This window comes from Periplaneta americana, chromosome 10 (genome assembly GCF_040183065.1).
Source record: "Periplaneta americana isolate PAMFEO1 chromosome 10, P.americana_PAMFEO1_priV1, whole genome shotgun sequence".
Lineage (NCBI taxonomy): Eukaryota > Metazoa > Arthropoda > Insecta > Blattodea > Blattidae > Periplaneta > Periplaneta americana.
Window position 1 is genome coordinate 113,475,927 of NC_091126.1, and position 15,963 is coordinate 113,491,889.

Below are 15,963 nucleotides of genomic sequence, written 5' to 3' on the forward strand. Positions count from 1 at the left end.
CTACTAAGTCCTCTCTCTATTTTCTCGAGCAATTCAAGCTCTTGCTTCAGTGTGAGGACGTTCCTCTTGCTCCTAGCGGTAGTACCCATGATTCTACATGTCATAGAAATGAAAATTTTACATGATATAGCTGAGTAATGCACGGTAGCCCACAGCTCAGCACTGCCAGTCCACATGCTTCAGCAGCCCAGCCCACCCAAGACCAACAATGCCTGATGAGGCCGCTTCCTAGCCCGTCACACTGGGCTTCGAAGCCCACCATAGCCCTCAGCACTGCACTAACATCAACCCACCAATTGATTGCATAATACTACCACCACCACCACCACCACCACCCACCCCCACCACGGCACGGCACCACAGCCTGCAATTGAGCCTTAGCCTCCTCTATCCTTTTCCTCCATTCTTCTCTATGCTTTGCTGTTCGCCTCCATGCTGCTGTCCCCAACAAAACAATTGCATCTTCGTTCACCAAATCAATTCATCTATTTTTTGGTCTACCCTTAGGTCTTACACCATATATTCTTCCTTCGAATATTCTCTTAGGTACCCAGTGGTCAAGTGGTCATCCATCCTGTGTACGTGACCAGCCCATTCCAGTCTTCGAAGCTTGATAGAAGTGGCTATATCATTATCATTACAACTTATATAATTGAGCATTGTACCTGATACTCCATTGTGCATTCTGTTGGACTGGAGGATTTTCCGTTCAAATGCTCCCAATGCCATTTCCATCTTTTTTGTCATGACCCATGCTTCACTTCCATAAAATATGACACTTGTAATAATAGTTTTATAAATTTTCACTTTTGTTCTTCTATGTACACAATTAGATTTAATTATTTCCAGTACAGCAAAATATGTCTTATTTGCTTGTGAAATACTCCGTTGTACCTCTGTCCATTCATCATTATTAGAGTTAAGAATTATGCTTAAATACTTAAATTCATCCACCATCTCAAATTCAGTATTTCCAGTCGATCTCTACTTTGGATCATTCACTTGTTCTTACCTACATTAATCTGAAGCCCAATCTTAACAGCTGTCCTTTCAAACTGGTTATATACTTCTACTGATTGCAGTGATCTTCCCATTATATCCAAATCATCAGCATATCCTACAATCTGTACACTCTTATATAGTAATGTATTATTTAAGTCTATATTAATTTGTTTCATTACCCAATCCAATGTCAGGTTAAAAAAGCATGGGTGCAAGACTGTCCCCTTGTTTTAATCCTGTATTTATAGAAAATGCTCTGTTACACCGCCGCATATTTTAACTCTAGCCATAGTATCTGTCATAACCATTTTGACAAGACATATAATCTTTGGATGAACTACCTACTGATATAATATATAATCCTTGTCTATTTATTGTATCATATGCTGTTTTAAAATCGATAAATAGATGGTACATATTTAAATTATATTCCCAGAACTTTCCATTAATAGTTTTAACTGAAAAAATTTGATCTTTTGTAGATCTTTCTGTGCGAAATCCAGCTTGGTATTCACCAATTATTTCTTCATATTTATTTTAAAGTTTTTTTTTTTTTTTTTTTTTTTTTTAGTATGTGAGTAAATACTTTGTATCCTGTACAAAGAAGAGTAATCCCCTGTAATTTCTACACTCCAATCTATCTCCTCTTTTATAAATCAGGCAGATCAGGCCTATTTTCCATTCTGTAGGCACCTGTTCCTCCTGCTATATCCTTTTCACCATGATCCATATTGCTTCAGTTAATGGTGTTCCACCTGATTTGAGTAGTTCTACAGGTATAATATCTATGCCCGTTGCCTTACCATTTTTTAAGGCATCAACTGTCATTGATACATCCAATCTATCTGGAGTTTCCATCATGTTGTTTCCATTACTAACTGTCGTCATTGTTTCTGGTGTATCCTGTATCTCTCCTATTGGGTTAACATTTAGTAATTGTTCAAAATGATCTTTCCATACATTCATAGTTTGGGCAGGTGTACTATTTCTTTATCTCTATTCCTACAATATTAGTTATGGGTATATATCTCTTTTTTATGTACTTTACTCCTTTGTAAGCTTGTCTTGCATTATTATTTACGAAATTGGTAGGTGTACTAACTATTTCTTTATCTCTATTCCCAAAAATATTAGTTCTGGGTACATATCCCTTTTTTAAGTACTTTACTCCTTTGTAAGCTTGTCTTACATTATTATTTACGAAATTGTTCTCCATTTTTATAAGTCGTCTGTTATTAGCTTCTCTTTTCTTAAACCTGCATATATACTTAGCTTCTCTGCGTTTCTGTTGGTATTCCTTATACTTGGCTCTAGTTGGGCGTGCTAAATGCATTTTCCTTACTACATTTCTTTCTTCTAATGCTCTCCTACATTCACTGTCAAACCATTCATCATTACATGTTCTTTCAACATATCCAACCGTCTGTTGAGTCACATCCTTAATAATATATTTAAGTTCTCCCCAGCATGTATCAACTTCATCAGGATCGTTTCCATTTCATTGTATTAACTTTTGTTCTAATAATTGTGTATAATTATCCTTAACCTCTTGCTCCTTTAATGTAGCGACAATGATTTTTGAGATGTTCAAATGTTCCTTTTGATATTTTAGATATTCGACACACATTTTGTTTTCACAAGATAGTGGTCTGTATCTCCATCTGAACCTCTATATGACCTTACATCAAGGAATCTGATAGCCCTTCTTTTGTCTACGATGATGTGGTCTATCTGGTGTGTTGTTTCAACATCTGGGGATCTCCATGTTTGTTTGTGTATTCTCTTATGAGGAAACTGAGTAGAAATAATAATCAAATTTTTGCTTTCAGCAAAATCTATTAATCTCTTGCCGTTATCACTGGATTTCGTCATGTAGACTATTTCTACCTATGGTACCTCTATATTGTTCTTCTTTCCCTATTTTTGCATTGGTATCTCCAAGCACCATTTTAACGTCACTAGTTGGGAGGGCATCTAAAGATCTTTCCAATTTCTAATAAAATTCATCTTTCAGCTCCGCTTCTTTTTCCTCTGTAGGTGCATATTGTGGCAACCGCACTGGCAAGTTCTCGCTGCCTCGGGAGTCGAACACGCAGCCGACAGAAGGGAGGACGCGCGAGAAGGCAGGAGCGAGGAGAGAAGAAAGAAAGCTGCAAGACACTGGAAGCTGTGCGCGGGGAGAGAGGAAGGCCAGCACTGTGGCGCGGCAAGTGGCAAAGGGAGAGGGGAGAGGGGGAAAAAACTGACTGTGATGGACGTAAGGGGGGGCATCTGGAGTCCGAGTGATGGGGAGACCGAGAATCGTCCAGAAACAGAAACGTCCAGAAATCGAAGGCTTGTGAAGTGTTACCTAACAAATAAAAGGAAGCCAGCCTTCGAGAGGCCAGTTCAGTTTAGAGCAGCGAGTCAGTCTTGTGAAGCAGCAGTGAACGAGCAAGAAAGCCAGCCTTCAAGACCTGGGTTTGACTTGAGGACCGCAACTGTGGCAGCGACCAGGCGAGTGCGGCGTATCCGGAAGTCTTGAGTTCGAGTGCAGTGGGCTGTCTCTGGAAGTTTTGGGTTCGATATACTGTGAACTTGAGTGAATGAGCTAGAAGAACTAGGCAAGGCAAACGAACTGTGAACTGAGAACTGACAGTTTTGTTTGTAAATAGTGCTTTGTGAACATTACTTTAGATTAGGAATACATTGTTGCTCTCAATAATCCAAGTGAATTGTCATTGTCGTCTGTGGAGTGCAATAACGAATATTGTGTTGCTGTGTGGAGTGGAATATCCATTGTTGACGGGAGTGTTTAAATTCAAATATAGAAAGTCATTATTGTTATGACAATAAAAGTTACATTATTGTTTTGAATAAAAGTCACAATATATATTTACCATAGCTATATTGAAAAATTTAATTCTCAGTCTCAGCGTATGATATATCATACCATATTTAGAAACTGAAATTGCTATGCTTCTATACAAAGGTACATGTACACCAATGGCCTGAATTATTCACGAATACCTAACAAGTAATATTAGCACTAGTTTCATAATGCATGATACAATTTATATTGAAAATAAGTACCTTTATTCCAATCAAAGTTTTCTTTTCTTTAAGATCCAAACTCAAAACCTCATACCAACAAGAGAAACGATCACAGAGCATTCAACAATGCCTGAATCTTAAACCACATTCATGTACTGCCTACATGAAAAAAATTGTTAACTTGAAGTCAAACGGAAATGAATGAAAAAATATTTCTCATCCCGTATTTTTAATCATACGCTGGGCATTAATGGGTTAATCTCTGACATAATCGATGTAAAGGCTCCAGCTGTATATAATGTCCTGATGTTCCATGTGCCAAATTCAAATACCATATTTCTTTGCTTGAGTCGTTGTCGGGTAGTGTTTCCATTCAGAGGCTTCAGTAGATGATTTCGGAGACCCAACTCCTAGCATGTTGCCTTCACCATGGCTAAAGAGTTCATCCTACCCTGTTGCAGTAGGTCACCTCGCTGGACCTTAGGAGCTGCCATTGATCTACCAGAGGTTCATCTGCCACCTTCCCAAATGTAAATCCTGCTGCCGATTTACATTATCTCGTCGGGCCTATTCTATGGTTACCCCTTAGCAGCCCTGACAAGACCTTCATCTCTCTTTTGTTCACTGACCCATGTCGCCAAAGGGGTTTAAACCACAATCTTGACATGGGATCTTCAGCTTAACAGGGTCCACCACGAGAAGGCGAGAGCGAAGTTGAAATGGAAGGGCTAAGAGAGACACCACTTACGACATTCATCACAGAGACTATATTTTCTTTGAGATGCACTATTATTTGGATTCATCTTGAAAATCAGGAATCAAAAACTAAAACAAAAAAAAAAGTAGTTGATCATTGGTCGAACCGTACATGCAAGCACAAGCCCATGCAAACTCAATTAATAAGTAACTGACAGAAGAGGAGACTTGGGCTCGATGCCTTGATACTAGTCCACCTCACAAAACCGCTGTGCAAACAGCTCGTCCCAGCCAGTGAGGTGAAGTCACAAGCATGTTCCATGCAACACTGTGAAGCCCAGTGCAGTGCAGTGCGGAAGCAGCCCATATGGGCTGTTGTGCAGGTTTCTGCACTATAGGAACACAGAATTTCACACTTTCCTAGTTAGACTCATCCAACACCCTCTCAAAACAGGAGAGTTCAAGTGGTAAATTTGAAGATACAGTCTCTGTGCATTGTTTATATGACCCAAGTGGTAACTTACCAATGCTACTCAATCTACCCAGGGACATAACAGGCTTTTATGTCAGTGTTTTCATGCGTAAACAATGTGAAGAGTAAACACAATATGCAACATGTGCAACCCACGAAAGCCACTCACATCTTCATCCCACTCTTCCCTTTCGCTTGAATGACTTTTTTTCCCCCCAGCTAAAAGTACTGTTATTTTGGTATTGCCTATTATTTGGGTGCCAGATACAAGGGATTTTACTGTATGTATGTGTGTGTGTGTGTGTGTATACACGCATTATACTATACATGTTACACAAAAAAAAAAAAAAAAAAACATCATGTAGCAAAGTTGTATGATAGATCTTCTGACGAAAACCACTGTCACAATCTGTCAATGCACCCTATCAATCAGCCAGTTTTTGAGAGACAGACATATGAACAGACTGACGCACTGTTGTTAATGAACACTTTTTGTACTGATGGAAGTGTGAATACAACTAAAACAAATACCTGATCATGTTTCTTTAGAATTCTTCACTCCAGTTTATGTAAAGAAAATTAAGCTGGAGTCAATTAAGACACTCAAATAACAAACATACACAGTCAACTCCCAACAATTTGCATGTGGTTAATTCACTTTGCAGGTAATTTGCGATTCTTTCTTTGGTGGGGTAAGGGAGGGAAGTGATGTTATCATTTAAGCTCTAACCTCTCTTATGAAATTTGTGATCTAAAATCATAAAAAATGAACAGTCCTCTAACAAGGGATGTGCGTGACCTCGCGCTCAGAACAGCACAAAAATGTGCTTAGAATATAAATCGCTCATCCCAAAAACAGTGGTATGAGTCATTCCCATGCAAAACTCAGCTGTTGTCTGCTAGCACCATTCGATGGATGCATGTTGTTCCTGCACTAACAAGTACTTAATCTAGTTGTGTGAATAGTATAGCTGCAGTAGGAGACAGTCTTTTGGAGTGTTCAGTTGTGGGTTAGAGTGTAAACAGCGTACGTCAGTATCATGAGGTGAATTAATCCCATGAATGTTGTCAAAATGTTAGAGGCAAAGTTGCGATGTGCTGAATATGGAAATGTAATCGGAGTTGAGGATATGCAATTTGCGAATGTTATATAGCATAATAATGCACAAATACAATGGGGATGCCACAGAAATGATTGAAGGTACGCTGGAAAGGTATAGTGATTTTGAAGGACAGAAAAAAGAGCCCATACCTGAAGTTGACTCTCCCAACAGTACAAGACTTTCATCTCCAGAGCAACAGGAACCTTCAAGTCAAAGTGAGTACGAACCATCTCCACCCAAAATGTCGAGACCCAGTGTATTACAAGATATTGATGACAACATACTGGAGAACATTTATGAAGACTATTACAATCGTGGCTTCAACTCCTATAGCAAACTTATGAGGTGCTGTAAGTGCATTCGAAGAAAATCAAATTGCATGTTAATATTAGATTATGTGACTAGCAAAAGGCGAGGTCGAGCTCACTTCAAGGGAAACAGGTTGTCACAATTAAAAACTTTAAAAGAGTATGTAATGTCACAATTAAAAACTTTAAAAGAGTATGTAATGTCACAATTTAATAGGTCAAGAGCATATGGATTTGCAGTTCACTTATTGGCATCTGCAAATATGGGCACTAGAAGTGTCTAAAGTGTTTGGCCTGGGCAATTTCACAGCTTTGATTGCTTTTATCATCAAACTTAAGGCTGAATATGGCATTTTTTCCAGGCATATTACTACATCCGTCACACAAGGACACACAAGAAGATCATAGTATTTGTCAGAAGGCACAAGGGTTTGTGGAGAAAGTGAACAAATATGTAACAGATGGGAGTGTGGACAAAGAAAACGTTTGGAACAGTGACCAATGTCAATTTAATTATAAAATGGCTTCATTGTCAACACTATCTCACAGATGAGAGAAAACTACAGCTGGTGTGTTGCAATCTGTGCATAACTCTACACACAGCTATACAACTGATGTGGCTTTATCAATGGGTGGCAGATTAGCTAACAAGCTCTATATCTGTTTTCAAGAGACACAAGGCACTTTTGGTCCAAATGTTTCAAAGAAACTTGAAACAACATGTCCACGAAACATTTGTGTGGAGGCAAGCAAAAGTGGGAAAATGACGAAAGAGCATATGAAAAGTTTTCTAACTACAGTCCTTGGTGAACATGTACATGATGATAAGAAGAGCCTATTGCTGTGTGATTCCTGGTCAGGCCATAAAGATCGTACTCTGTTACATGAAAGTTTTCCGAACAAGGATGTTACACTCAAGATATTGCCACCAAAGACAACAAAATATTGCCAACCTCTTGATGTGTACTTCTTTAGGCAATATAAGCTCTATATGAGAAGGATCGTTCATTTTGTAAGACTACAATGTGAAAAACCACACATAAAGTTACATGATTGTCATTTCATCATCAGACTTCACTCTGTGCTATACAATCAAATTTCTGCACCGAAGTACAAGCCTATGTTACAATATGCTTGGCAAAAGGCAGGTTATGACATTGACATACCAATATCATCGTTTGAAAATGTAATTTGTGTGATGTTTGATATTGGACTGCTTGAATGCGGAAGTGATGTTGAATGTGAAAAAGTGACTTTAATCAGATGTGCATATTGTTCTGTTCACTTTGCTTTGACTACTTCATTGAAATCCCACACTTGCACTTTGAAGACTGAATAGTTGTGCAACACTATCAGGTCAGTAGAAAAATGTTGTTGTTCAGATAGCATAATTATTTTAAGCAGAGGGGAATATAGCAATATAGTCACTACATTGAAATATGTGTGTTGGTCCTATTATATCGATACTTTGTTTCTTTGCATTACCAAAGTTCCTCTCTTAGACCTTGAATAGGTGATCATTCAAATGTCTCTTGTGGTAAGACGTGCAGTTTTGCATGAGAATGACTTATACCACTGTTTTCTGGATGAGCGATTTATATTCTAAGCACATTTTCGGGCAGTTCTAAGCATTCAACGTCAGGCACATCCCTTGTAAGAAAAAAAATGACATTATTTTTGTTAAACTAGTGTCTTATGATATTTTGTAAAACTTGTGTTTCTTGTTTTAAAATTTCATCTCACTGCAGTAATGTATAACATTATAATGATTCAAAATGTTTTGCACTGTTTCACATTTTGCACATGAATTTTAAGTGTATTTTAGTAACTGAAACTGTCAGAGTAACTTTTACTGGACTTTAAATAATTTTTTTTTTTTGCGGATAACTCGCGATTTTCGATATTTCACGGAAGTTCGTGTATTACTCACTAAGTACTATCAGGTGTCTACTGTACATTATAATACAGTAGAATCTCCTGTATCTGGCAACTATGAGTCAAAGCAAATGCCAATTAACCTGATTTTGCCAATTTGCTGTTTCCAAACCCACATACATTGCTAAGTTTCTATCTCGGAAGCTTTAGGGGCCAGGGGTGTGAATTATCTGGTTCGTCATTTGTTGAGTGAATAAGAAAGTACGTATTACTCACATAACAGCTGTTTGTGCAGCCAAAAGCAGCACATAACATTGCTCTCAAGTTTGCAATGGAAAATGGCGCAAGAATGGCAGCTCGTAAATTTGACATACAACCTAAAATGATTCTGCATTGGCGTAATCAGAAGAATCTGCAAATGTTAGTAAAGAAAGACTGTAAATCATTTGTGGAACATGGAAAAATAATATGAACATTTGGACAAAGAAATTCTAGAGTGTATTATTGAAATAAGGACCAAGGGTTATGCTGTGACACATGAAATTATACAATTCGAAATTGTGAAAAACCAAGGGATTTCAGTAAAAATTTAAAATGAGTTGAGGCTAGCCAATATGATTTATGCATCGAAACATGTTACATTTGAGAAGAACTTCACTAAGTCTACGACTTTCTGCTAAGTACACAGAAAAAGTGATGTAATATCCAAGTTTTGTGATAAGACAAAGACAAAATAAATTTCTTCTAAAGCAAGTTATTAACACTGACTAAAGACCCATTTTCGACATATGAACAAGCACAACAATAAAAGTCAAGGGTACATCAAATGTTTTAGTGAAAACCTTGGGTGCTGTAAATCAATGGTGTAATCCATGCTAGCTGTGACTGGAACTGGCAGAAAATTTCCACCATATTGTGCAAATTTAAAAGAAAAATTTCTACATAAAGGAAACTTCCCAAAGGGAATTCATATCTGTATATTTATAGAAAAAATGGTGGATGGAAGCGGATCTGATGAAAGATTGGTTAAAAATTGTGTGGAAACAACGTCCACAAGACCAGTTTAATAAGGAATTGATACTTATACTGGTCAGCTTTTGCAGTTAATTAGTTGATGGCATAAAAAACACAAATAACACTAGCAGAAATCTATCCAGTGATTATTCAAGGCAGGCTTACATTAGTTTTGCAGCCATTAGATACCTCCATAAAAAAAAAAACACTTTAAGGGCCATATGAGAAGGTTTTAGCACTTGAACAAAACAGGAATTTTTTTCTTCACCACTTTGTCCATTGTGAAATCATCAGGAAGAAATGGATCAGAATCATCTTCAGCAATGTTCATCTTTCCTCTAAACCCACTGTGTGCGAGAAATATTTGAGAATGAGAGAGTTATTGGCTTTAATGGCAATAACTCAGAATTAGTTAACAACAACATATTGACTGAATGCTGAACAACTTGCACAAGACAACGAAAACAGGAAAAAGCCAGTGGTCTTCACTACAATTTATTTGTGGGCAGATTGTGCGTACTTGAGAACTCATGAAATAGTTGGAAGAGTTTTAAGACGACAGGAATCTCTTATGTATTTGGTGGCTCTGAAGACAATCTTCTATGGGAAAAGCTCAAAGAAAATGAAGACACAGACCTGTTAATAAAGACAATAACAGTGAAGACATCAATGAATACAGCCTGTGATTCTAACAATAATTTTTTTCTTTTAATTTCTTAAATATTTTGGTTAAGCATGAAGAAATAAAAGTGTTTAAAGACTTTCGTGTTTCAGGTACCCATTTGTATTTAACAAGCTGTAACCACACAAACTATTGTGTTCACTGCTATAGTATATATGATCCTCAGTTTGCTGACAATACCCATCGAATACATGATGAAATCATCTTCCATGAAATGTTAGCAGACTCTAGCAGACTTCTGCCATGGGAGCAGTAAATTCTAATATTGATTAAAGATTTGACTTTTAACTTTGTTTGTTTGAATTAAAAAGCTCATGTGTCAAGAAAATAATATATATATTTTTTTTAACTCTCCGACTGAACAAATTAATTTTATGAATGTTCTGCTTGTAAAGATTCCCCCTCCCTCAAATTTCGGAACAAAAATAGAGAAAAATAACCAATGTTTTATAGCTGAGTAAATATAGTATTAAGGGAAGACATGCTAAAATTAATGAGAATTCCTTATTTTGCAATGTTGATATTAGCCAGTTCAAACAATGTTTATGTCCTTTGCCTCTAGTTATGAAGAATGGATGTAGTTGATGTTGGAGAACTGTAAAGTGTAATTTGAATACTGCCACGTGTACAGTGCAAGATTTTCACAGTGATATCAAATATGTGGTCACGTTGGAAAAAGAAGACAGTGAAGTCCATTGTAAAGTTCACTTCAAGCAATGAAGTTCAACAAAACAAAGAACTCTGAATCACCAATTTTACAGTATCAGTGCTCTACCACAAACCCATGAAGTAAATTTTGTTAAGACCATTAGCATATCAATGGTTGAACAGCAACTTCGTATGTCAAAAGAATGAACAAAATAAGATTTCATTTTATTGCTATCAAAAAATCTTTTCAAATTTCTGCAAACACATCTTATATTAAGCAGGGATACAAACTACACATTTAAATACCCACATATGACGGACCAGAAGGTTAAATTGAGCAGGACATGTTATACATATGGATGATTCCAGCAGCACAAAACAAATATATATGAATACTATTAACAACATAAGGCCACTGAGAAGACCTCAAAATATATGGAAAGATGAAATTCAGAAGGAATGCATACTTACTTACTGGCCTTTAAGGAACCCGGAGGTTCATTGCTGCCCTCACATAAGCCCGCCATTGGTCCCTATCCCGAGAAAAATTAATCCATTCTCTATCATCATATCCCACCTCCCTCAAATCCATTTTAATATTATCTTCCCATCTACGTCTCGGCCTCCCTAAAGGTCTTTTTCAGTCCGGCCTCCCAACTAACACTCTATATGCATTTCTGGATTCGCCCATACGTGCTATATGCCTTGCCCATCTCAAACGTCTGGATTTAATGTTCCTAATTATGTCAGGTGAAGAATACAATGCGTGCAGTTCTGTGTTGTGTAACTTTCTCCATTCTCCTGTAACTTCATCCCTCTTAGCCCCAAATATTTTCCTAAGAACCTTATTCTCAAACATCCTTAACCTATGTTCCTCTCTCAAAGTGAGAGTCCAAGTTTCAAAACCATACAGAACAACCGGTAATATAACTGTTTTATAAATTCTAACTTTCAGATTTTTCGACAGCAGACTGGATGATAAAAGTTTCTCAACCGAATAATAACAGGCATTTCCCATATTTATTCTGTGTTTAATTTCCTCCTGAGTATCATTTATATTTGTTACTGTTGCTCCCAGATATTTGAACTTCTCCACCTCTTCAAAAGATAAATCTCCAATTCTTATATTTCCATTTCGTACAATATTCTGGTCATGAGACATAATCATATACTTTGTCTTTTCGGGATTTACTTCCAAACCTATCGCTTTACTTGCTTCCAGTAAAATTCCCGTGTTTTCCCTAATTGTTTGTGGATTTCCTCCTAACATATTCACGTCATCCGCATAGACAAGCAGCTGATGTAACCTGTTCAATTCCAAACCCTCTCTGTTATCCTGGACTTTCCTAATGGCGTACTGTAGAGCAAAGTTAAAAAGTAAAGGTGATAGTGCATCTCCTTGCTTTAGCCCACAGTGAATTGGAAACGCATCTGACAGAAACTGACCTATACGAACTCTGCTGTACGTTTCACTGAGACATTTTAATTAATCGAACTAGTTTCTTGGGAATACCAGATTCAATAAGAATATCGTATAAAACTTCTCTCTTAACCGAGTCATATGCCTTTTTGAAATCTATGAATAACTGATGCACTGTACCCTTATACTCCCATTTTTTCTCCATTATCTGTCGAATACAAAATATCTGGTCAATAGTTGATCTATTACGCCGAAAACCACATTGATGATCCCCAATAATTTCATCTACATATGGAGTTAATCTTCTGAAAAGAATATTGGACAAAATTTTGTACGACGTCAACAAAAGTGATATTCCTCGAAAGTTACTACAGTTAGTCTTGTCCCCCTTCTTAAAGATAGGTACGATAATGGACTCCTTCCATCGTTCTGGTACAATTTCCTTTTCCCAAATAGCAAGTACAAGCTTATAAATTTCGTTAGATAATGCACTTCCACCCTCTTCTATTAATTCTGCTGGAATTTGATTGATACCTGGTGACTTATAATTTTTCAGATTTTCTATCGCAATTTCGACTTCAGTAAGTGTGGGTTCAGGTATAAATGGCTCAGCAGTTTGTATTTTAATTTCGTCCCGATCATTTCTATTTGGCCTATGTATATTTAGTAGCTGTCCAAAATAGTTTTTCCATCTGTTCAGGATTGAATGAGCGTCTGCAAGCAAGTCACCATTCTCATCCTTGATCACGTTTACCCTTGCCTGATATCCATTCTTGAATTCCTTTATGCCCTTATATAAACCTCTAATGTTTTTATTTTTACTATTTGTTTCTACCTCATTCAATTTTTCCTTCAAGTATTCTCTCTTTTTATTCCTAAGCGTACGATTTGCTTCCCATCTTATATTGAAATAATTATCTCTATTCACCTCAACTGGATCCTGTAAGAATTTCAATTTTGCCTGTTTCCTTCTTTCTACTACCATGCAACAATCTTCATCAAACCACGGTTTCTTTTTCTTAGTTTCATAATAACCTATGCTCTGTTCAGCTGCAATTTTGATATTATCTCGGATATTTTCCCACATGCTATTCACATCTAACTCTTCCTCAACATCATCGGAACTTGCTAATATGGCAAACCTATTTGAAATTTCGACCTGATAATGTTGCTTAGTTTCCTCGTCCTTTAATTTCGGAATATGAATCTTCTAATATTAACTTGTTGCTCTACTCGCTTGGCTACTGATAGTCTTTCTCTTAGTTCTCCAATTACCAAATAATGGTCAGAATTACAGTCTGCCCCCCTGAAGGTTCGAATGTCTACTATACTAGTATGTCTTCTTTTATCTATCAAGATGTGATCTATGTGGTTATGTGTCAATCCATCTGGAGAAGTCCAAGTATATTTATGTATATCCTTATGGGGGAATGTTGTACTTTTAACAATTAAATTTTTTGATGTGGCAAAGTTGACTAACCTAACTCCATTGTCATTACTAGATATGTGTAGGCTCTCTTTTCCAATAGTCGGTTTAAAAATATCCTCCCGTCCTACTTTAGCATTGAAATCCCCCAATAAAATTTTCATGTGATATCTAGGTAACTGATCAAAAGTCTGTTCCAATTCCTCATAGAAGCTATCCTTTATATGGTCGTCTTTCTCTTCTGTAGGGGCATGAGCATTTATAACTACGATATCGCACCATCTACCCTTAAGTACTAAATACGATAACCTATCACTGATAAATTCGACCTTTTTTACTGCTGATTTTATTCTTTTATGAATAAAGAATCCTGTTCCTAATTGGTGATTATCGTTTCCTTCCCCATAATACAACAAATAATCTCCTATTTGTGTTATGCCATTCCCACCTAGCCTAACCTCCTGTACTCCCACAAAGTCTATTCTATATCTAGCTAGTTCTTTTGCTACTAATGTTACCCCACCTGTTCTATATAGACTTGTAACATTTCAAGCACCAAATCTCAAAACCTTATTCCTTTGCTGTGGTCGTGCCAGAGAATCAGTCCCATTCTGAGGCTTATTTAAAGGATTCGTAACAAGCTGTTTTTTACGGCGAAGGGTTGTTAGCCCATCGCCCAACCCCCAAGCTGGAGGACCACCCCTCATCGGTTGTCCGTGACTGCTTATTCAATACATTCACAGCTATCCTCCATATCTGGAGGCCGTCTCCTCGATCCGCAACCTGAGGACGCGCCATGCCGTGGTGATAGGGACCCACAATACATGGAGAAGGAATGCATGGAAATGGGAATTACCAACTGGGAGGAACTAGCAAAAGACAAAACAGAGTGGAAGTGTTTTGTGAAATCGACATGGAGTCGACATGTTCCATAATGCCCTTTGATTGATTGATTGGATTGACTGTTTGATTGACATGTGACAGACATTTGTTCATTACCAAGATATTGAAATGTTTCTTCCCTCGCCTGTAAAGCTGAATTGTTTTACATATGAGGATGCTATTCAACACCATTGATATGCATAGTACAAACAAAAAATATTTTGTCCACAAAGCACTCTCTGAATCCCAATTTTCTTTGTACAATTAAAGAACATACCAAGGAAAATTCCCATGAAATTAGTGAGTCTGTGCTTGGGAGATATGCAGGAAAAAGCAGAATAAACTACTAAGCAAGTCTTGTAACTGCTTGTGAATTTGATGGTTATAATGTGACCAAATTAAGAAAATGTCACAGTGAGGATAAATTGTTTCTTAAGCCCTCCCCAAAAAGACGAATGCCTTGGAGACTCATGACATTGTACAAAAACAAATTCAACATTTTACTTGTGATAGGTGGCAGCTTGGTGCACCAATATCAGAAGCAGAATTAATTATGACCATATTGCATTTAAGTTGAAAAAAGAAAGTTACTATAATAATAATAATAATAATAATAATAATAATAATAATAATAATAATAATAATAATAATCTGGTCACCCTACCCCATTACCTCCTGACTTAGTTGCCTAATGAGTGATGTCTTATTGGGGTCACTTAAGACGTTCAAACTTGTCTTCGAACAGTTAACTACACAACAACACACTATAATAATGTGTATGTAACTTGTAATAAATTTGTTTACTTTACATGTGTGCAACGTTCTACAAAACAGTTCATTTTGTATGTACTCACTGTAAAATCATCCTCACTCTCGCCTTCACTAATCACTCCAGGATCAGAATCACCTCGTACTTGAGCAGACATAGGGTATGAGGTTCTGAATCCTTGTTGGGAAGTCTCATCATTATCTTTTTTCCCTTTCTTGCTTTTTCTCACTAACAAAGGAAATATATGCTTAATATGATATTCCATTTGTAAATACAAAAATAACACTGAGTACATGAACAAAAGACAATAACATCACAAAAAACATAGGGATGACATTCATTTTTATTATATCTACATTTTCTTTATATACTAACCCATCGATTTTGCCAGGGATGTTATTCCTTTCCGTTTCTCTATGCTGCCAATACTAAGCAGACTTCCACCTGCAATATTGGTATAATTAGTTGTCACATAGGAGTACATGGGGAACTATCTCCACTGTTACTATGATAAATTTAATAACTACAGAATGATAGCATGGTTAGTAAAGCTACACTGTCAGTTTTTTATGTTGAAGACCAAAATTCACATACAGTAAAACTCCGATTTTAGGCGACCTCTATTTAACGTTT

At 36.9% G+C, this 15,963-nt stretch overlaps 1 protein-coding gene across 1 annotated transcript in view; it reads right to left on the minus strand.

The window, feature by feature from the left end:
- The window catches only part of Rip11 (Rab11 interacting protein), a gene marked incomplete in the record, with an annotated part of 282,858 nt that overhangs the window by 132,978 nt on the left and 133,917 nt on the right, over positions 1–15,963 (minus strand). Inside the window, 2 exon segments of the mRNA XM_069838058.1 lie at positions 15,416–15,558; positions 15,706–15,774. Coding sequence (XP_069694159.1) covers positions 15,416–15,558; positions 15,706–15,774 — 212 coding nt within the window.